This window comes from Prenolepis imparis, unplaced genomic scaffold (assembly GCF_030444845.1).
Source record: "Prenolepis imparis isolate NDT839.2.m4 unplaced genomic scaffold, iyPreImpa1.0 SCAF_13, whole genome shotgun sequence".
NCBI classification, from domain to species: Eukaryota; Metazoa; Arthropoda; class Insecta; order Hymenoptera; family Formicidae; genus Prenolepis; species Prenolepis imparis.
In genome coordinates this window covers 6,067,681-6,090,752 of record NW_028141171.1, presented here as the reverse complement: position 1 = coordinate 6,090,752, position 23,072 = coordinate 6,067,681, and the positions used below count along the sequence as shown (strand labels likewise).

Below are 23,072 nucleotides of genomic sequence, written 5' to 3'. Positions count from 1 at the left end.
GCTACTGTCGCGGAGCTACAGAGAGGAAAGGAACTTTCTCTGATAAACTTAGACGCCGGACCGTGCGAGAGCGAGCTCGGACTGTGGGGTGTTCGTGTGCGTGTCGTGGATGGAGGGAATGAAGGATAGATCGGGGGGTGGGTAGTCGAGGGATAGACCCTTTGGTAGATCAAAGCGCCTCCAAAGATCAATACGCTCCTGAGATGCAGGGGCTGCCGTCGCGAACAAGAGGAGGAGATAGATAGATAGGAAGAGAGAGAGAGTGCGATAGGTTGATTGAGGGCACAGGGCATTAGTGGTGCCCGATCTCCTTGTCCCGCTTCCTCGCACGCCCTCCTCTCGTTCTATCTCTTTATAAACATGTCACGTACTTCTTTTCCGAACGGAAGCAAAGGGGCATAAATAGGCGCAATTAAGGGACCCGGCTAAGAGCTGTGACTTTCGACCAAATTCCTCCGTCAGACAGAGAGCGAGAGGGATTACGCGAGTGTCGACTGCTAAGAGATTCTCTCTCCACTTATCTCCTACAGAGAGAAGATTCCAGAAATCTCCCAGAAATCTCTCTGATATAAATTCGCCGACCGATTGTACATACAATAATACGCGAAAGTACACTTCTACGCTGCGCTGTACTTATACGTCCGCGGACGTATACTTTTCACGACACGCAGGTCATTACGTAATTCAGAACATGAAACGTTTTAAATCCCTAAGGCCCCCTACGCGGCTAATGGCTAAATTATAGCGGGTCACTCGAACGTACGCGAACGGGACACGATCGCGATCTACATAATTCGTTGATGAAATGGAAATCATAATTTCAGGTAAAGTCCGCTTGTACAAATTAAGTAAATCGCATAGCGGCGTTATAACGGCCCCGCCGTCTTCGTGACCGCACTGCCGTGGGTCATGCAAGATAGCGGCCAGATATTTGGTTAAATATTAATGACGTCGTTAAAACAACGCATTTGCGGTTCGTTAAACCGGAGGGACGCGTATAACGGCCGTCTGTTAAGGGCCCCGTAATACGAGCTATTCGGTTAAAGCACCTACACGATATTAGGGGGGCCAAATGGCTGCTAGAGGATCCGCCGCTTCTTTTACAGGACACATCGCGCACATGCAACGACGTAATAGAAAAAGTTTTAATTAATTAAGTGCGCGAAACCCGCGTCGACCATCGTCGCCATTAATTTAAATTTGTCCGCGGATTAATTAATCCCTCGAGATTAGAAATTTCAATCTTTAAGCAATATTCGCTTTGAACGTTTTCTAGCTCCGAATGAAAGAAGCGATAAAGAATTTTAATGAAAAAATACTTGAATTTTAAAAGTAACCATACACCATTTTTTTTTAATTTAGCATACAAGTGTAAAAAATATTTGACAAAACTTTATTTTATGTCGAAATTTGTGAGATATGGAATAAAATACGATCATTGTATTTATAACACTTCTACTTTTATTAAATATATTTTTATTAATATTATTTGAATTCTAGTTTGTGTCATAACTTTCTATATATCATTATTTTTTTATCTCTCTTATTATTATCTCGTTTTTATCTCTTTACACAGTATCTTTATAATTTGTAAGCGTACTAATATCTACCATCTAAAACTTTTATCTCTGTTTTAGGATTTTTCGGCAAACTTATTCTCCCGCCGATGCGATATTATCGACCTCATGGTGGTGTCACGAGGGACATACGGCACTGTCGACAATGTCTTCCGATTTGCATTTCCTTCTGTGCCCCTGGATGATCATAAATCCATCGGAACCCCCGCTTCCTGAGCCACTGTTCGCGCGTGCATATCGTCTAAAAGCTAATCTTGAAGTAGGGATCGCTGGCAGAGTTTGGACGTGGTTTGGGAATAACCTCAAGATTAGTTTCTAGTTGGAAATGCACAAGGAAACAGCGATAGAAGCTATTGATCACGAATTGATCGTAAAATATATATGCTCGTTTATTTACAATATTTTTTGTATTTATCAAAATATCTATCAAGATTTAATTAGTCAGATAAATATATTAAGAGATAAAAATATTTTAATTATTTTTTCATTTTATATTTATTCTTTATTATGTACTCATGAAATCGATTAATCTGAGATAGATTATATCATATAAATATAAAAAATAAAAAAATTAAATGTGTTATATAACAAAATATATTATTAAATTACAATATTAAATATAATAGTAAGTTAAAAGTTGTAGTATTGTTATAATGGAGAGTATTATAAGAGAATTATAACAGTAATTTTCTTCTAAATCAAATAGCAGTAACTAATAATTATTAAATAAACGTCCATTATTCCCGTTCCGGCTTTTCTACTCCCCGCATATTTCAATATTTCATCTATCGTGGCTAGAACTTGCGATATGGATATGCAAATCTTTCCTCGCCTTTGTCGATTGCAAAATCCGCCCGTTCAAATAAGAGCAAAAGAAAAAAAAAAAAAGAAAAAAAAACACGAGAATGGCAAGTCGCGCGAGCACGATAAAAGCGGACATAGAGTAGGATAGGTGATATTTTAAGGGTGGCTCGGCCCCAGGCTTGACCCTGCCGCAAGGTTCCTTAGGTCTGTGGGTAAGTAAGTGGGTGGACTAGTTAGAACGGCAGGGGGGACGACGAGTATAAATTCTTCGTGTGCGATACGAGGGATGACTGCGGTACACGCGAGCTCCCACGATCCTCTCTTCATTCCCTTCCCGAGCTATCTGCCGTTTTTCCTCGGCTCTTATCCGCTTTCGGCGCTCTTGACGCACATGGATCGCCGGGGCAGGATCAAGATCAAGCGGAGGAAGCGGTGACCGCGAATTTTATGTGCGTCTCTCTGAGAGAGAAAGAGAGAGAGCGAGACACCTTTACGCGAGATTGATCGCGCCAAGCCTCGTATAAATAGCGCTCGTTCGTAATTTTCATGCTAAATGAAAGCGGACGGCAATGCTTAATATTGCTTCGACTGATTTATTAGCGCGCTGGTCAATTAGGATTGATATATTCCGCGAGTTATTGTCTATCCTTACGGCGGATGTGAAAGGTCTCACGCGCGATACGGTAAGAGGACGCGAAAGCGGCCGTCATTGTATTTGTTTGCATGCGCGTATTGTTCCCATTCGGTTCACACAATTGATGAGGGACCGCGAGATCGATAAGATACTGATTTTCTATTTTATTCATTTTTACTTTATTTATTTTTGTTAATATGTAAACGTATACGACGTACAACGCGTAGAAGAAAAAGCTTTCGATAAGCAGTCTATGACGTATGTATTGTGTATCAAGTTTAGCAGCGCCGGAAGTTGAACTTGGCTGAATAGTCGGATGCAGTCCCTGCTTCAGTCGAGCGAGCTATGATCGGGCATCCGTCCTCGAATCTTCGGCTCGGGAAACTCTCGCGAACGGTGGAATGTCCCGAAGGGATACTTCGGCACGCGGAACCCGACGGAGTGACAGGGCGTTAAAACGTCACCCGGTGGACATTCTCGACACATACCAATCGAGTCGGAGATACCCGGGCGAGGGAGTTTGTCCGTTCTTGATGCGTGTTTCCGTCAGACATATTCCGGATTCCAAGACATCTTCCTGTCCCCTTCGGCTCTCTCGTCACGGATTTTTCTCAACCGAGTGTCTCACGAGCGATGTGGTCACGCGAGAACGTTTATTATCTATTTAATAATTATTGGTTGTATACTTTTGGCCGATTTTTATTTTCTTCGATCGGAATATATGTATATTAAATGTCAAACTTCCTTGTGACTATTATATAAGAGACATAATCAATATTCAATAATCTTCAATATTTATAAGTGTTTGCATTGCGTTGATTTAGAATGTATATACTTATGAAATTAAGTGTTAATCAATCATTTCTATCGTGGTGTAATTTATTACGAGTTCTTTTTAAGGAAAGCATTTTATTTTCTGCGTTTCATATTCGTTTCTTTAATTCCAGCGTCTTTTATACTTAATCTTTTCTGTTAAATTTGTACTTTAATATTCTAGTTTCTCTTTCGTGCGCAGTTGTCTAATGAAAAATTAATCCATAACTCTCGCAGAGAGAAAGAAAAACAAGAGAACAACGACAAGAAGAAGTATAGTTCACAATTTGCTGACATTTAATAACTCGTGCTCGTTTTCGGCGAAATTATGTACTTCCCTCTGCGAAGAAGACAGGCTGATTGTTTGACGGAAGAATCGCGGAACGTTGCGAAACGACGCCGTAAACGCGAAGGCGGCGGTGTTGATCGATGGGCATACCCGTCAGTTGGCACCACTTTTAATTAAACCGCCCTCAAGATTAGCTCCCCTCTTCTTCATGCCGCGGCTTCTTGTAATTGTTTTAAATCTCACCCCACGCGCCGAGACGCGGACGACGCTCCCTCGGCAGTTTAGCCGGGGAAAAAAAAACCGCAAGCCGTCAGGGTGACAGATTCGGCGGCTCTACTGACATTTATAAGATCGTACAAAAGGGTTGCACAGAGATTTCTTTGTTTATCTTTTTAACGATGGATTTACTTAAGCATTTATCGGAAATCCCCTCACTGTCATCTTACAATAAAGATTTTTTTATAATTTATTGAAAGTGATATTTCTGCACATTTTAGAAACACGAAAACTTTTTATTACAATGCAAGACATTTAAATGTGTTGCGGTTTTCTTATAAAATGAAAAGATGTAAAGTTTATGAAAAATTTCACAATGTAAAAATTGTGATAAAATATTTTAAAAAATTAAAATTTACTGAGTTATGTGATTGGGCATTTAAATTCAGGCCAAATAGTAAATCTGATAATGTTCCAGATAATGTTCCACTAGTAGCGTAAGACTTCAGGCCGACGATTATCGATCGCGCGTAGTAAAAGCAAATACGATTGCGACTTAGTTTCCAGCGTAATTAGATGCCGGTTCGAACAGTCATGATTCATCGAGCAAACACACGCAATTAAATCAGTCGGCCGAAAAATCTAGCATTTTTTTTCTAAGACACCTAATATTTACGAGGACTCTTACAATTTGGCAACTTTCTATCCAAATAAATTACCGCGGTGTACGTTTAAAGTAAAATGCTTTTTTATTCGTTAATCATTTTCACGCTGAAACTTTACTCAATTTGTACTTGAAAAATCAATAGATATTCAGAGCGGCTTATTTGTCAAAATGTCATAAGATAATAACGGTGTATAACTACTCAATGGACACTCTGGCAAATCTATTGCCAGTTTAAGAAGACATTAATTTTTTCGTGAATGAATTTTACGGTAGATTGCATATCGTCGAATCCGACGGTTTCGTTTTCGGTTTTGTCGGCGAATATTTGGCCGCGTATTCCGACAATATTCTCCGCTCCCGTTCGCCAGTTTCAATTTGACCGTACAGATGTTTCCCGAGACGCCGCTCGGTCTCGCAAGTTGGGATATCCATCCATAGCTCTCGTCCGGGCGCTGTGTAACGGCGCCGGGAGTTACGGCCGCGGAGATGTATGGTAATTGTACGTGGCTAACTTACAGACTCGGAGTGGCCCGGGGGCCTCCAAGTGCCTTCCGGTAGTATCACTGACTCAACATCCACCTGCAGATACCAGAAGGGAACTCGCAAGAAAATCCGCCCGAGTTAACAGCATCCCTTCCTCTTCGCCAACCTCTTGAATGGATGCAGCCGACACCGAGAGACGTCGAGGAAAGTTCGATCGTCTGCCTTCGAGACATTTCGGCACTATACCGTGTATACGTGTATTCCTCGAAAGATAGCTCTTCCCCTAATGCATCGCGCGTAATATTTGAAAATTTTATGCCAGAATGTTCGATAAAATATATGTATATATTTTTTTATTTTACGAAATATTGTTATAGAATAGCAATATTCTTGAAATATTAAATTCGTGTTAATATAAATAATTCAGAGTCGTTTTCCGGAAAAAATACAACTACTATAACACTATCGATATAATGCGGCGAACGTAGAAACGGACGATAATTGAGAGTTGGAAGAATTATCTGAGAAAGATAACACGACCTTTGATCGAGATAGACGAGTGAAAGAGCGACGGCGAGAGAGATCTCGGAGTCGACAGAGAGATCAAAGAAGTGAAAAGATAACGGGATTTTTCGGACCGAGGGTTGAGTGCTGCTGTTTATCGATACGGGAACCGCGACGTTGCCCACATGGCGGGCTGTCTATTTTCGTGTACATACGCGTATATAGTATACCTACTCGCGCGTCTCGAAACGTCTACCTGTCCCGGTTTCTTCCGCCACCAGGTCGGGTGAACGGACGGAGAGTTCGTCCAGAATTTCAGGAGAGAAACTCGTCCTCCCCGCAGCAATTCGGCTGATTCGTCTCGCGGGATCGCGCGGCTGCATGTGCAACGACTGCGCCGGACTCCCAAGACGGCACTTGCAAGACTACTACTCGTCCGGTATCTTGGTACTACGCTACGAATTGTTCGTGGTTTATGCACGTCAAACTGAAGCCTTCGATACAACTGCGGCGACTAGGTAACTTCCACCTCACAGAGCGCAGATATATTAATTGAACGGCGTTGATATGAAGTGAAGGAGAGACGAAATGCACGCATCTATATATTTACGGATATATTACTGATCTAATTCGGTTCATCTTTATTGCGTACTTTAGTTAATATATTAAAATTTACAATCTTAAATCTTTCCGCACTTTATTTAACGGTCAAATAATATTTATATATTTATTTTATATTACTTATATTTGTATAATTTTAAAGTTATATAATATATATATTTAAAATATTTAAAATATTTCTAATATTTGTTCTTCTCTTCTTTTTTAAATAGTACTACTTCATCGAGTCAGTGTTTTATTATTTTCGTTGCGCAATTGTTAACAAATTGTTAATAAATCAGTCTGGTTCGTGGAATGTGCGACGTAACTTGGGCAGTGCCTCGCGTACATTGAACTCGCGAAATTATACGTGCATAATCAAGCACACCCTTTATTGCGATGAAAATTGTTATTATTACCGTCGTAAATGCGTGCGATTATTTCTTCATAAATTCACCGTGGGGACGGCAATTTGATTCGATCCCGCGTCCGACGTAATTTACGGTCGCGAAAAAAATGCGTAACGCAGGGAAACGCGTCGCATATCGCCGACGGACAGAAAGAGAGATGCGATCTCGCGCGGATGATAATAAATATTCCGCGGGCTCGTAAGGTCCCCGTCGACCGAAATTATACCAAGCGCGAGACCAGGCCCCGACGCAGCCCAACGATCTTATCGGGGCTTTATGCAAAAATTGCTAATTACTGAATCTCGCGATGAAAGCGTGCGACAACGCGTCACGCTCGGGCGGGGCCGTTCGCCGTCATCTCGTACGTACCAGGTACACAGCTAATTGCTGATCTTACGATCGGTCTGCGAACGTGCGGCGCGAACCCGGGGAACACTCCTATAATATTCCGCGATCGTACGCGGCAGATAGCATTATATATCGAAACAATTTCGCCCGTCTATCTCGCGCTTATATCTGTGTTCTCTAACGTCGTCGTCGTCGTCATTGTATATATTGCGAGGTATATAATTCGCGGCGCACGCGCCGGAAATATTAACTCGGCCGTTTTACTTTGTCATCTCCGGCTCATCCCGACTGTCAACGGGACTGTATTATGAATGCGGGCCAATTTAAAATTCATTACAAGGTGCAGAGGGGATGACTCCTCTCAGGCACCCCCTTGCCTGTCACTTCGTACGCGTCTTCTCCGTGGAAGGGATAATTGTTCGTCACTGTAATGTTTCGAGAGCGCGCTCGAGCGTGCAAGAAAGAGCGACGGGAAGAGAGAAGAGAGATGCCGAAGGAGAAAGAGAAAGAGGTTGTTCTGTGGGAGGAGAGAAAGTAGAGGGAGAAACTGAGAAGCGCATTTATTATGGAGAAAGAAAGAGAAGACAGGAGAGAGAGAGAGACGGTTTTACAAGCGGCAGCCAATCTTCCTCGTCGCTCCTCTTGTTTATTTAAATAATGCACGGGAGGGGGAGGAGGGGTTCAAGCCGGGAAATGGATGAACTACAAAGCCTCCGAAATCCGCCACGAGAAAAGTGGCACGCTCGCACGAGCCGCTCTTGTGACAACAGAGGGAATCCACCTGCCACGTGCCACGGAACACTGACTGCCGCTTTTCAGTATATTCTCTCTCTGTTTCCGCTTTCTCGGCATACACGAAAAGGGTGAAGGGCATTGTCCCTACGTATTCCCGTTTACCGGGAAGATTAACTTTAGGCTTGTTAGCCGGATTATCTCACACATTCTGTATCTAAAATAAAACAACGTATTCTATTTCTTTATGTATACACAGTGACGCTAATCGTCTTCAGTTATATATATATATAACTTTTTATTTAATTTTATTTTAAGTTAAAATATTATGTCTTTATCTTACTTAAAGTTACTGAAGCTTTACAATCCTCTACTTTAGTATTTCAACACCTGAGCCAATAAGGCAGACTTTTTCAGTAGCGAAATAAAAACAATGCAGAAGTCGGGGTGAGAAAATTCGTGGTTGGAGTGGGGAATGAATCAATCGCGCCTCCTGTCTCGAGGTAGCCTCTTCTTTATAAATGAGCGGGGCAAAGGGGCGAGTTCGGAGAGGCTGCAGTTCAGATATTCACCGGTTGATTACCGTCCCGACGGGGCCGAGATACGCCTCCGGTAGGGAAATCCCCCAGGGAGGACGCTAACTCGACAACTGACAAATTAGCCCGGCGCACCGACGACACTTGCAAAATAGGTCGACAAGAAGATGCCTGTTTCGGTTTGAATTCGACGCCCGCCAGATGAGATTCGCAGCCAGTCGTCGAACTCAATTTTACTCGTCGACAGGGTGAACGATGCGCCAGCGGACACCGGTTATCGGTCACACGAGATTAACCCCGAACCTCCGAACGTATAATTAATTTGCATTTCTCGTCGGAAAACCAAGCTCGGTTGAATAATAATCGCGAGATGATGTTTTTTTTCAATGGATATTATTTTCGAATATTATTATATTATACGTGTTTCTCAAACGTCACATACGTATAATGTAATCTCTTAAAAGTTTTTTTTTTATTACCGGGAGCACTTATTTAAAATATTCAAACCCAACCGTGCCACTGGTAAATCGACGGAAATCAAAATTGACGTTTCTCCTGGGGCGGGGACACGTTTGCTATTCCCGCTCCTTCGACGTGCGCGGACCCAAGATTTTTCAAGTTCAGGAAATTCCTCGTTGGAGGCTAAGTGAATTGGAAATAAAAAAAATAAATGCCGCGGGCCGGATAAATAACGTCCTACGGCGACGTTCGCGCGGGATGACGTCGCGCCGGCAATACTTTTCACATCGCCCAGTAAGGGAGGTAGGGGGATTGTTATTCGTACGGCGTAGTGCCTCGGTGTCGCTTTCACTAGAGTCGGTTACTGATAAACGAGCGGTTTCAACCCCACGCGTCGCCCTCTGAATGTAAACTCACCCTGCCTGCCCGACGCGCTTTAAGCTCTTAGCGCGGGTAAACGCTCGGTGTAAATCGTTTCTGAACGTAAACGATTGTCGACGACAGACCCGAAATTAATCGTCGTGATTCTGATCACCGAACGGCAACGAGATGATTCTGCAAACGCACTCGGGACAGAAATAAATCCGCGCAAGCGTGTAATCGAGAACATAATTAAATATGTTAAAAAATTGAATAAAAATTATTCATCTAATTACTATTCTTTAAAATTAATTTCTTACATATTTATTAATTCGTTAACAAATTGCATTAATTTTATTACGACTTTATTTACCGTCACGTAAGATTCCTGCGGGATTAAACTTGTAACTGTACCGCGATAAAAATTTAATTAATATTAATTTTTTGAAGTATCGCGTGCTAAAATAATGTTGTCTCATAGCGCAGAGACGGACCCTCTGCGAGGATGTATAGAAAAATGCGTGTCATTTTATTTGATTGTCCGGGCCATTCTCTGGCAATCGGCAACAACATTCGTCTCCGGCGGAGTCAGGATTTACGAGCGACGCGACGGCGGGAAAGATGTTGTGTACGCGACGAATCGCACGACAAAACCCGACGGCGTGCCCCGCGTACGTGAGCAGCCGAAGGTGGAACGTCACGCGCGAATCCTCCGGGGAACGATGTCTCAAACGACCACGCGGGACCCGAAACACACCTGTACCAAAATTCCTAAAACGCCGGGAAAATTGCTGTCCCGTCGCCGATACCTTCGCCAGGATGAAATCTTATATATAGGATAAAATATATATGTATAGGTATATACGTGCCGGCAAGACGCGTAAGTTTGTCATAGGCAATTTATACAATTGGCCTGGCGGTGCGACATTCGCCATTTGACACAGGGGACCTACGAATTTATGGCTAATGTTCCGCTATGCTTCAGCCGCGTCCCCTTTTCCGCTTTAATTTCGTTTTCTCACTCGTGGAGAAGAATAGACATTAATTCGCAATATGACAGTTCGTGTATTTGGAGCGATAAGATCAAAATTTATCAAGTTTATTTGAGTTGATGAATTAATTTAATAAGTTAATTGGTCTGTTATCGGTCGAAATTAATTGTCAAAATCGGAATGTATTTATCGCATGCAAAAACGTTGTATCTAATCAAATGCATTCACACTCTATACTGCCCTTACATTGCTTACATTGTGACGGACGATTGGTATTCAACCCGATGGATCCCTTGGATTCATGTAACAGCATCGGGGACATGTGTCAGCCAGGACGATTGGTAAGGGTCGGAAATGGCTGTTTAAAATTGCATCGAGGGCCTACCGTTAAGGGCACGTGCGCTTTTTAATGTCCCGACGAATGCTCACGATAATGTCCTTTAAGCTTTTATTAACGGTTATCAAAGTACGTGGCCCGAATGGCCATGGCCATTCTCACGCGACAGCGAACCACAAGCCTCGATCCTTTACCTACAATAAGAATAAGTCTGCCCGAGAAAGAGAGAGAAAGAGCCCTTATCCCATTCTTTTCGATAAAAATTGTTTACGTGCAAAAAGTTTGAAAAAAGTATATAAAGTATTTTCTATATTTTTCTCTTTCTTAAAAATAATCATAAAAATAGATGACATTTTCTTCATACGATGTGACACCAAAAAGTACATCGACGCGTGCTGATCTCTGGTCCATTATAACATTAGCGGTACTCGAGAGGGTCTCGAATCTCATGGGGAGAAAAGTTTTGCCAATGATTAACCGAAGTCTAGTTCGTGACTTTGATGAGTCGACTATACTCGCTGCCATAGATTTGTTGGAAATAATTAGGATTCATCGTCAAACATTACAAGTTCGTTCTTTTTGTTACAAGTTATATAATGCGTCATGAATCACGCAAATAATTTCCAACTTGGAAAATACAACAAAAATATATAAACGCTATAAAGACGGAGAAATAATGTTTTACTTATAAATGTATTAATCATAGAATTTTTGTAATTCATATTACATATTAATTTACTTTAATTTAATTTACAAATTTAATTTAGTTTAATTTATAAAAAATCATTGATTTCATTATTTAAATTACGACAATCACCTTTATCTTTATTATTAGCAAAAAGTAAGATAATTGATTTGTCGTTCTCTTGATTAATTTTATGAAAACTCGGCATTAGCGATCAAGGCAAGTCACATTCGCTCGCTTTTTCGTTCGATAACAAACGAAATCGCATCACGATAAATCGGACGAGAAGACAGACAAATGGGTTTGGTAAAAGACAGTCTGGCGAGTTCGTCGATAAGATCCTACAGCAATCAAAGATCAGGCAAATCCAGAAAAATCTACCGTCAAAATTCGACTAGCATATAATAATCTACGAAATATGTGCGCGTTTTCTTCGAGTTCGAGGGGTGCGATGCGACAATGCGACCCAGCCAATGTCATACGGGGGTTGCTCGGCCCCAAGTCCCGAAGGAATTTATCTGCCGGTCAGTCACCCTAAATATCAGACACGACAGTACAATCGCACGCGTTCATCGCTATAAATAAATACGGCATGTCGTAAAATATCACGCAAATCTGCGAATGACAATGACGCTTTTTTAACGCGATGTGTTTTTAATTTCGTGTTTACGCAGCATCCGTCTTGCACATCGATGAGAAGACCGTGGGCGGGCGAGAGAGATTTCTCACTTGGCTGAAGGACATATTTAATAAACCCGTAGGTGAGTCACATATCGACGTTACATTTGGGACAAAGGTTACTTTTCGCCATTTATCATATTACGCAATCTACACGTTATATAATGCACAAAAATTAAATCGTATAATTCACGTGTTTTATCTATACGTTTTTACTAGCAGATTAATTCATTTAAGATTAAGATTATATCATTTATGATAAATGATGTGATTTTTGTGATGCGATTTTACAATGTAATAATTCATAATAATTTAACATTGTTATTGGATTATGCCGCGGTATTTACATTATAATATATTTAATAAGCACGTAATATTTTATACTTTTAATAAAAAATAATATGTAATTAAAATTATAATTCTCAAGTAGAAAAGAAGATTTTGAGATCCATACACGCTAATGTATGTAAGAAACTACAAATATGTCTAACTTGCTACACTATATCACACGATGTAAGTCATCGAATAAATTGCAGAAGATATAAGCCACGAGACTGACACATCGATCGTGACTATCGATCGCGGAGCAACAACGTTCGATCATCCAGAAATAACGGTGTCGAAATGGCCGGCGGACTCTTCGGGCAAGGTCGACGTCGTTAATCAAAAACTAGCCAATTTCAACACGACGACGAAGCAATCGATGACGAAGTTCGAGCAGGATGGGAATAACGCGAGAAACGTGGAAAAACGCGCGAATACGATTCCAGAGTCGGCGACTTATATCACGTCGCGGTCGAGTGAACCTGGAAAAACTTTGGTACGCGACTCCGACTTTGCGTGGCTCGATCCCGACGAGATACATCGATCGGAGAGAAACGTGATGAGATTTGCGGCAAGGGACGATTCCGATGTGACCGCACATTATCGTCGTTACACGAGTCCCAGACACTGTTATCGCCTGCCACCGCGGACGAGGCACCCGTTTCTGGAATCTCGCGCTCTACTAAATAGAAATATCGCGGTGGCGACGCGCGGGATCGCGGATTTCGCTCCCAGAAACTCGAAGCCGCCCGTCAAGGAGCCGAACGCGCCCGAAAAACGCGAGAAGGACGAGATGAAGGACGAGAAGAGAAAGAAGGAGAAGAGGCCGGTAATACATACGGACAGCGAATCTGCCGATAGTAGCGAGAAGCGAGCTGAGATGGTAGCGGACGATAACCCGAAGGGCGACCCCGACGCGGCGTTTCGTTACGAGTGGGGCGTGAAACTCGCCGAGGAGCCGGTCGCCGATAACGATAACTTGGTCGAAAAGAGCCGGCAATACGTCACGAAGCGGTTTTGGGGAGTGAACCTGAAACAGCCGGATGTCGAGGATCCCCCCTCGCCGACGTCCGCCGAGGTGCCCGGACAAAACGCGGAAGAGCATCGAAACGCCTCCTCTCCGATCGCCCGGAGTGGCGATACCATCGCCGATGAGACGTTGAAGAGCAACGTTTCGGCGAAAGACGCGTCGAGCTTGAAAGGCACGACCGCGGAATATCTGTCGACCCCGTCGGGAAACCTAGTTTCGTCGAGTGGTGATTCAATTACGCCGCGGCAGGAAAAGACTGACGCGTCGGACTCGTCTCTCAGTTCCGAAGCCCTTCGAAGAATCATGAAGACGTCGTCGAACGTGTTGGAGGAGACGATAGCGATCGATAACGAGTACAACGTTCCCGAAGAAGGGATCTTGGACGCAGAGATCATCGCCTGGAAGAATGTCGTGATGAGATCGACGGTACCTCGCAAGGAAGATTATATGTCTGATAACGTGGAGAATATGGAAATGGTATCGATTCGTCCGGAAGCGCCGCAGCCCAAGTTAGACGTGCGAGTTGTGAGGTCGACCGAAGACACCTTGGAAGAACAGTCGAATGCTGGATATAAAAACGTGAAATCTATGCAGATCAAGCATTTTGAATCGCTGCAAAAACCAGAAGGTTACGTATCCAACAAGAGACTGCATACTGCGAGTATGCAACTTCGTTATCCACATCGGCATATAAGTAGTAGCGCAGCACTTTCAATTAACTCTGCTCTCGTCGATAAAACCACGCAGATGAAATGTTCGAAACTTACGTCAGCCTTCTCTACGGATGCCGAGAGTTCTAAAGAAGTGATTATTAAAGCATTGAATCAGCAGAGTGAAGAAGGGATAGACTCGAAGAGCCGGAATAAGGAAGAAAAGTCTAATGATACTAATACGAATAATTCATTAAATATTAAACGATCTCTTTCACCCTCTTCAGAATCTCGAACATTTTCAAGTAGCAATCAAAAGCCACTGGATACTAATAAGAACGTTATCGCGAACAAAGAAATGGAAATTTCTTTAAATCAATCGCAAACAGCTGGCAAAAAAATTCGTCCGCCTGCATCTTCTGAATCTGTACAAAAGAACGAGTCTCACTTTAAAAACGAGGACGAAGAAGACTACAATGAGAATCCCAACGCCAGTTACACAGACTTACGTAACAAAGACGCTGTCGATTTCGATACTCCATCAACCGACAGTGGTCCGATCAAATCGTCGAACGCAAAATTAGCCGAAGAGGAGTCAAAGTCCAACGAAGAGAGCGACAAGAATGTTACTTTGGACTCGAACGTGGAGAACGTAGAAACCGAGTATATCGTCGACGGCGATTACGTACGATTACCCGGCGATCCTTATCCCTACACCAGAGAGAATCTGGATAAATGGCGCGCGTCGCGCTTCAGGAGCTCCATTCGCAGGCCGATGACGCGGGAGACCAAGTTCGATTCCGTCTCTGTCTCGCGTACGAGCCCGGGGAACGCTAATGACAAGCCGTATGCAAACGTCGCGCGCGATTCTCACGACGGCGTAGTAATGAAGACTTCAGGAAGCGGCGACGGCGCGGGAGCAAAAAACGCGGAACGCTCGGCGAGCGGATTCCGCGTGTCCCCTCGGAGTCAACGGGTGGTGTCTGATTGCCTGAGCGCCGATGCCGCAGATGCGCTGGGATTGCAACGATGGACGGAGGCCTTCTCGCGGCTCGACGTCGACGGCGACGACGCGTCCTCGTCCCGCGCCTATCATCAGTAGTAGTAGTAGACTCGCTGCGAGAATCTGCGGCGTAACTTCCGGTAAGCGTGCACCCCGCGGCACCTTTGCATAATTCAGCTCTCTCGGTTAATTAGAACGGGCTCGTTGCCCGCGACGTAACGAGCGAGGGTTCCGCGAATTTTAATCCTAGATTGCGTTTACCGTTTCCGTCTGCTCGCTGACGTTTAAGTGCTCAGTATGAACACAATAAATATAACGTGGATATACGCGAATATATAATATGAATTCTTTTTTTTTTCAATAGTCTGTGCCGTCTTTCGTTTCTCGGCTCTAATTAGTTTCTTAATAAAAATTTTTAATGAATATAATATATACATTGATTTTACTTATATTCTGTTTGTTATAAATTTCTGTTGTATATAAATGAAGAATAATATGCAAGTGGATAACGTGAAAATTATAATTTTTTCAGATTATAAAATAAGAAGTTTAATTAAAAGTTATATATATCTTTAAAATTATATAAATCCAATTTATAAAAATAATTTCAAATTACTGAATATTAATAAGAAAGATCTCTTTACACAAACCGTATATTGACACTAAAGAATATGTACACACAGCTATAGTAAAAAAATTTAGAGTTATAGTATAAAATATTTTTCTAGAAATAATTAATTCATTAAAAATGCAACTAATTTTCTTTTATATTGCAGAACTCGATAAAAAATTCAGCTTAAATTCTGCTACAAAAATTAAGGATAAAATAAGCGATGATTACATTCTTACGATACATTTAATAATGCAATTATTAATGCAATATAGACGTATTCGGTATTGCTAAAGTTCTGATTTATTCAGAAACTCTCGGTGTAGCTTCCGTTGGTCCATCCGGTTCAGTTTTCTCGGATGAACGCTTCCTGAAATTATTCTCCATTCCCATAAACACGTTCTTCTTCGCGCTTACGATTAAAAGCGGGTAGGAAATCAAGAGATGCGCGGGACTCATATCCACAAAATTACCGTATACGGTGCGCAGTTAGCTCGCCTTAAGAGCTTTTTTGATTCACGGGACGATCGAGGCATTAATCGCCGGCCGACGCACCTGTCGAGAGGCAGCGGCAAGAGGAAGAGATGACGGAGGAGGAGGATAAGGTTGGAGAACGACCGGCTAGGTCGTTCAATCAGACACGTGTACTTATGTGTATACCGGCCTGCATCTCCCGCATGGATTCTCTCTTTCTCTCTCTCTTTCTCGGCCCTTATTCTTGAGCGAACTATCGACCCGCCGCGCCGGGATATGCGTGCCTACCGGTCACGAACGCGGTTGCTCTCCCGCCCGGAGGCTGTTATTTGACCACCAGCGAGATCTCCGAATCGTCGACCCCCCTATCTAATCATTCAAATCGCAGGCGTCCTGCCGGTTTAATCGCCAGTGTGTACGCACGCGGTGTCCGCCGCCGCATCGCGTTTAATATTCCTCGTCGAGGGTGCCGGACCGACTCACCTCCGTAAATCCCAGGATAGAGAGAGAGAGAGAGAGTCCGGCTACCATCATAGCGCGATAGCGAAGCGGCGGCTACCATACTGCGCTACTATCGCCGATAATGCCCACCGGTAATTGCAGACCCCGTGGCCCTGATTACCTTCGCGCTGGCAGAAGACACGCGGACGTGGTTTTGCCTCGGTTATACGGCAAACAGCTGGCCGTGCCGTGCCACTTTCCCGGCCGATCGATCGCTCACCCGCCGATCCCGCTGTCATTTGCTCGCGCGGACATTCCGCGTGCTCCTGCTTCTAAGTCGTCTAACGGAATACGAATAATGAGCGATCAGACGAGATGCTGCTCGAGTTAGAATCCAGCGCGTGTGTCCCGCCTCCTCGTCGAGGCATGTGTGTACGTGTATGAACGGAATTTTCACATCGATTCTAACTCTAACGCCTCGAAATAATTATGCACATTCGACTGTTTTTTAAATTTTATTTTAAATATTTCCGGACATATTTTTAGAGTGTGAATGATGAATTTTACGTTTAATTTCGATTTTTTCATTTAGAAAAAAGGGGACGAAAAATAACGACGTCTGCAGTTTATTTTTGCTAACTGGAATTTTTAATCGCTTCGAGAACTGTCGTTTAGAGGATGCAACGATGCAGCACGACGATTGACATTGGTAGCGGACTATTGCTTTTATTTACGACTAGAATCCGCTGACTGCTCCGGGTTCGCTCCTTCTTGACCTCCTCTCCTCTCGATTCTCGCCGAGGTTAGAACGATCCTATCTCCGCAAGACGTAGTCGCGGATCATTCCCTTCGGGGTCTTCCGCACTATAAAAGATATCGCCCTATGGTTGTATATTACTCACGCCACCGTGTTTTCACTTGGCGTGGCGATCGGGGCCGATATCATAACTCCTTGTCGTACCGCCGTTCAAGCAGCAAATCTGCCCGACGACGAGGCCTCCTCCTGGTAGCGATAACAATTCCGATATAACCGGCAACTGTTGTAAGACGAGGACGAATATCACTGGCAGATAAAACAAAACTCTCGTCGACCTTATCGCATCTAAACGCGACGAATCTTCTGCATCACGTGGGACTGACACGAATAAATTTCAATCATCCAATTGCTAATATTATATTATTAATTAATTAAATGTTGCATTCTAATAATAATCTATTTGTTTTGCATTTTTTTTAATACCATAGCTTTACGTAAGAGAAATAATATTATCAAAAATAATTATTAGCATAATATTAGCAAAATAAGAAGCATGCATGATATAAAGACGGATTAAATTTTATTGATTTTCTTTATATAGAGCACTTCTCGTGCAACCACTCTGACCGCTTGACAGATTTGTACTTTGCATTCTAGTAGAGTAATGAAACACCTCGTAAATATGTCGCGATGTTTCCGGCAATGAAAGGTCACCGAGGAAGTGACTGAAAATTCCACAATGTTAGCGCCGTTACGCGTCAGAGCCATAATCCGGGACGGGCTGCGACTATCCGCGGCATCCCGAGACACCGAAATAGATGGTTTACAGCCTCCCTTAAATACGTCAACGTTTATGTGTAGATTCCCGAAAGTAAATCGACGAGGAATGTTTTCGTACGACGGCGGCCCCGTCACGAACCGAAGCCAACTTAAACGTTACGAGAGAAACCAGAGAGTTACCCTCCCTCCGTTTCTTTCCCCCCGAGTTCACCGGTTATTATTAATAATGCCAAGAGCGTCTTTGTTTACGATGTCACGGACTTTTACACGTGCGCGGCTTTATGATGAAGGATATATAATCTTGTTCATTTTGGCTAGCAATCTCTTCGCGAACAGTATGTATCATTAGAACAATTATTATTCCCCCCGACGTGAAAAAGATTGAAATAAACATAAATCATTTTAGAGACCTAATTAAAAATGTAATGAATATTCCAGATCTCTAACTTTCTCTTTATCGATAGTAATGACAGTTATAAAAAAAGACTCATGCTTGTGTATGATAAAAAATGAATAAGAGAAATTAATTATGCGGTCAAAATAAACGATAACTTTTATTCAACCGTTTCGGTTTTAGCGAATAAATTGCAGATGCTTAAGCAATTAGATATATCAGACTTGATATATATATATATATATATATATATATATATATATATATATATACGTATATATACATAGCAGTTATCTCGTAAGCTCGCATATCAAACGCACATATTCTTAATTGGATGAGACAATTATTTCCCAAATTCCTCGACTTTAGCAAAAAAGGCAGGTGGATAGATATAGAGTAACGAGAGTCTCCCGCTTATGTATATACACTGAGAGAATTTTCTCTTAGAATTTATTCCGAAAATCATGGTAATTGTGGAACAATATGGTATGGAAAGAATTTTATGAGAATTTCTTTGATTAATATTTATCACAATAAAAATAATATCTATGACAAAAAATATAAAACATGTTTGATTAATTTGACTAAACTGCATAGTAAAATTAATCGAACGTATTTTATATTTTATTCTAATAGATATTATTTTTATTGTGATAAATATTAATCAGAGAAATTCTCATAAAATTCTTTCCATACCATATTGTCCCACGATTACCTGCCATGATTTTCAGGGTAAGTTCTAAGAGAAAATTTTCTCCATGTACATACACACTCGGTATCCCAGAGAGTGAGACGACGTGATTCCGCTCGAGTGGTCGCGCCTCGGGCGCAAGTCACCCCGCGATCGTTGGCCGCAGATCGCAGGGCCCCGTAGTGACATCACAAAAAATCACGGCGCCGCTTTTGGCCGGATATCTTTCAATTACCCGTTAATATGATAGGCGGCGGCGGGCGTACTTGCAAGTCACCGCCGCGTCGTTGCCGGCAACGTGCGCGCAAACACAATCGCACACGATCGAAGGTACGTGCGTGTATTATGCGCGTTACGTGTGTACGTGTGTGATTAATCGACGTCAACCGCAGACCACGGTGCGAACCTTGTCGAGGGAATCGCCGGCGATTCGTTGACACGTCGATTCGCGGTTTACGCGCGCCGAAATACCCGCTGTGCGAAAAGCGAAATTTATGCCTCGAACGCAGGCGAGAGGCATCGCCAGCCGGATGTTGGCGGATGTGTGTTTGCGTTGCAAGAGGCGGCGCGCGGTTAAAACGCGGTTACAATATTGCTGGAGCGCACGTTGTAGCTTAATCGCGCCTTAATCCTGGGAGACGGCCAAGTCGCGGAATGTTTTCCGATCGTCAATATCATAGGGTGTAAATCTACGCCACGTGATCTTGGCAGTCGTCGAGTGTCGACTTAATTTTACGAAGACCGCGTAATCGGCTAACGGCTAAAAAAACTAACAGCTTCGGGAAAGAGAGTGAAACCAGTTTCTCCTATATCCTTATTGTAGATGCGGAATTAGAAATAGCGAATAAAAAGAAAAAAAAAACATAAAAGAGATAAACGACATGTGCATGCTGCACTTTTTTAAATAAACGCGTGTAATTATTTCGATTGCGAGACAGAATCACGAAGGTGATTCCGATATTACGAGCGATAATTTGCGAAAAGCGCGCATGCGGCGAATTCCTGACTCGCGTTTCCCTTTTCGCGGATATATAAGTCCACCGGCTGCCTTTTTCCCATGGTCGGGGAAATGGAAAACGTCTTTCGCGAACGCGAGACTCGTCACACCATCACCGACGAACATCTGTCGCTCGTTAATTCTCATTCGGAAGTTGGTAATTAAGCGGCACGGGATTCCAGGCATCGCGGAAAATAAATTGCCCATTGTCAAGTTCTGCTTATTACTCGGCTCGGCATAAATTTTCCGCAACTTGTTTTCCGGTTGATGAATTTTTATGAAACGGAAACGTAACATTTGTCTCTTCTACGAATTAAATGATAGATGCGTTTGTAATCTTGATACAACGAGATATCACCGAAATCTAAATCTCAAAGCAAGAGAGCAAAGTTGAATTATTTATAATAGATTTTTAATCAATAATAAATGGGGAGAGAATATTTTGTGTGCGGGTCTCATAGTTAAATTTAATTAATTAATTATCAAAGTAATTATAATCGGCGTATAGATTAAATTTATCGGGCATTCTAATATAATTGCGCTCTGTTTAATTATGTTCAGCCATTTCCGCATCTGTTGATGATTTTTCCCAAATATGGCCACGTGAATTGTGACTCATTTTTCGAAGCGTAGCAGTATCGATCGAAAAAGCGTTCTCGCACCAAAACGCCGGCGTAGATTTGTTCGACGCCTGTGTGATATCGTTTCCTCGTTAACGGGAAAGGAAATGCAATAAGAGAATCCCGACGCCCAGCGGTACCCTATACCAGAGGATATTAATTGCCGCTCGTGACGAACGTTTGATTGTCCACGAATCGAATCCTCCGATGATGAACGTTTCAGCGATCACCGCCGCCGACTTTGATTAAACGAGCAACGGTGCATTTATCTGCGTATATAACACACACTGACAACACGTTACTCTCCCAAGATACGAGAGGCGGCGAAAGATCGGTTTTTCGCAGCGGTATCGTTTCCGTTGCGCCGCGGACTGTCATTTCTCCTAATTGCTGCATCTACCTTCACCGATCATTATATACGTCGGTCGCTGCCGATTACTGACCACAAATCGGCTGGTTCACTCTACCTCTCTCCCTCTCTCCTATTATTATTCCCACGAAAAAAAAAAACCGACAAAAATGTTAATAAACACGTACGCGAAGCGTTACGAGCGGCGTAACGATGACAGTGTTCGATAGAATGTTGAACATATTAACACCGAGGCTGTCAACATTAATATCCCGAGGCACCAATAATTAACCCGACTGGAATTTAATATAGATGAGTATCTGTCATATCCTGTTATCGCAATATTATCTATTTATTGCCATCTATATCCTGATTCTCGCTCAAGATTAATCCGAGAGGAGTGTAAATATCGAAGCTCGCTCGTCAATCTTATCAAACCTGTTATCGTCGCGTCGTTATTAAGTCTCGAAATTAATATCAGATCACTTGTACGCGCGCATCTCGCCATTGTCTCTGATTTATACAATAGAGGTTGGACGGTCGCCATAAAAGCGCGTGTGTTCACGCTAAATGCGCGACAGTCGCTGAATGTTGAATTTGATATGCGTGACTTGCTTGACATTAAGTACACGAGCGGAAGCGCAGTGCCAAGAGGCAGAACCAAACAGACGTATAGCTAATGTGTAATGGCGTAATTTTCCAAGGGGCTTAATCGCATCATTGTTACTTGGCCGTTCATCGGAGTGGAATAAGCTGATCGCGTCTCAAACATCCTGAGCGCAACGACTCAGGCTCCCCGGCACTCAGCTGCGCGGAGAACCAAATTGCATTATGTCGTAAAATTATTAGCAGCCGGTGATAATTATTAGCCGCGCGAATAACGAAGTTAATTCTCGGAAACGAGTATATGGAAAGGAGCAATAATGTCGTACGTCGCGCTAATGTGTAACCGATATACTTTCTTGTCGCTCGAATAAAAAATGCACAGTTAATAGAGAATAATCGAACGACACGCGCGTTTGGCGAACGCATTGAAGCGAAATGTTTATGCGATGCGACTAAATCTAAATTTAAATGATCGAATTTTCTATTTTAATTTTTTATGTTTGACACTTTCTCATCACCAAACATGTGATGTGTTAAGTCTAAAAGTTACATACGTTAAGTTAGTATTTCCTTTCACATAAAATTTCAATATAATTATAATAATTTTTTTTCTTACGAATACTTCTAGAATCCCTGATACGTTTCAAATTCAAAATAAAGTTTAATTTATCGCAATTTATTAAAGACGATGTTTTTGTTTAAAGAAATCTACCTATGCATTTTTTTATGTCGATAAAATTAAGCAGAGATTGCATTCATTTCAATTTTCTTGTTTTTGTTCAGACACATGAACAAATATAATATGTATATTAATAAAACACTATTCTAAATGTAAAACGGTAAAAATGCACGCCAAATACATAAAAAATTATACAAACTTGAATGCAATAAATTAAAAGTTTAAATAAATTGATAAAATTAAAACAATATACAAAATATATATTTATACGTATGTACTTAGCGTTTTTTTACCATAAAATGAAAGTTTGTAACTCACCGACTGCTACAGCGAACTTGAAGCTAGATTGATCTGAAACAAACAAATGAAAAATCCAAATTGTAGAACAATCTAAAATAATTATTATTTTATAAAATTATTATTGTATACGCGCACCGAATTTTATATTTGTGTATTTATATTAAACAGCAAATATATTTAATGTAATAACTTTATACTAAAAAAACTTTTATTTTAAATAGAAATATTTAAATAAAAACATTC

The 23,072-nt window shown here is 42.0% G+C and overlaps 2 protein-coding genes across 4 annotated transcripts in view; both read left to right on the top strand.

Moving 5' to 3' along the window:
* Nucleotides 1-1,922, top strand: part of LOC145944901 (uncharacterized) — a 264,706-nt gene extending 262,784 nt beyond the window's left edge. For all 3 annotated transcript variants that reach the window (XM_083053578.1, XM_083053579.1, XM_083053581.1), the window contains one exon: nucleotides 1,638-1,922. In XM_083053578.1, the coding sequence (XP_082909704.1) occupies nucleotides 1,638-1,793 (156 nt within the window). In that variant the 3' untranslated portion in view covers nucleotides 1,794-1,922. The remainder of the gene's footprint in view (nucleotides 1-1,637) is intronic.
* Nucleotides 1,923-11,864: 9,942 nt separating this feature from the next.
* On the top strand, nucleotides 11,865-15,230 carry LOC145944329 (uncharacterized). The gene is made up of 3 exons (XM_083052593.1): nucleotides 11,865-11,970; nucleotides 12,121-12,207; nucleotides 12,664-15,230. Exons 1-3 carry the CDS (start codon nucleotides 11,865-11,867, stop codon nucleotides 15,228-15,230), a joined length of 2,760 nt encoding a protein of 919 aa, XP_082908719.1.
* The last annotated feature ends 7,842 nt before the right edge of the window (nucleotides 15,231-23,072 follow it).

Excerpts from the sequence above, each read along its gene's own strand:
- LOC145944329 (XM_083052593.1), top strand. The coding sequence starts at position 11,865 with ATGTGCGCGTTTTCTTCGAGTTCGAGGGGTGCGATGCGACAATGCGAC. Across the intron at positions 11,971-12,120 it reads CCGAAGGAATTTATCTGCCG|CATCCGTCTTGCACATCGAT; the intron begins GTCAGTCACCCT and ends GTGTTTACGCAG. Across the intron at positions 12,208-12,663 it reads CATATTTAATAAACCCGTAG|ATATAAGCCACGAGACTGAC; the intron begins GTGAGTCACATA and ends AAATTGCAGAAG.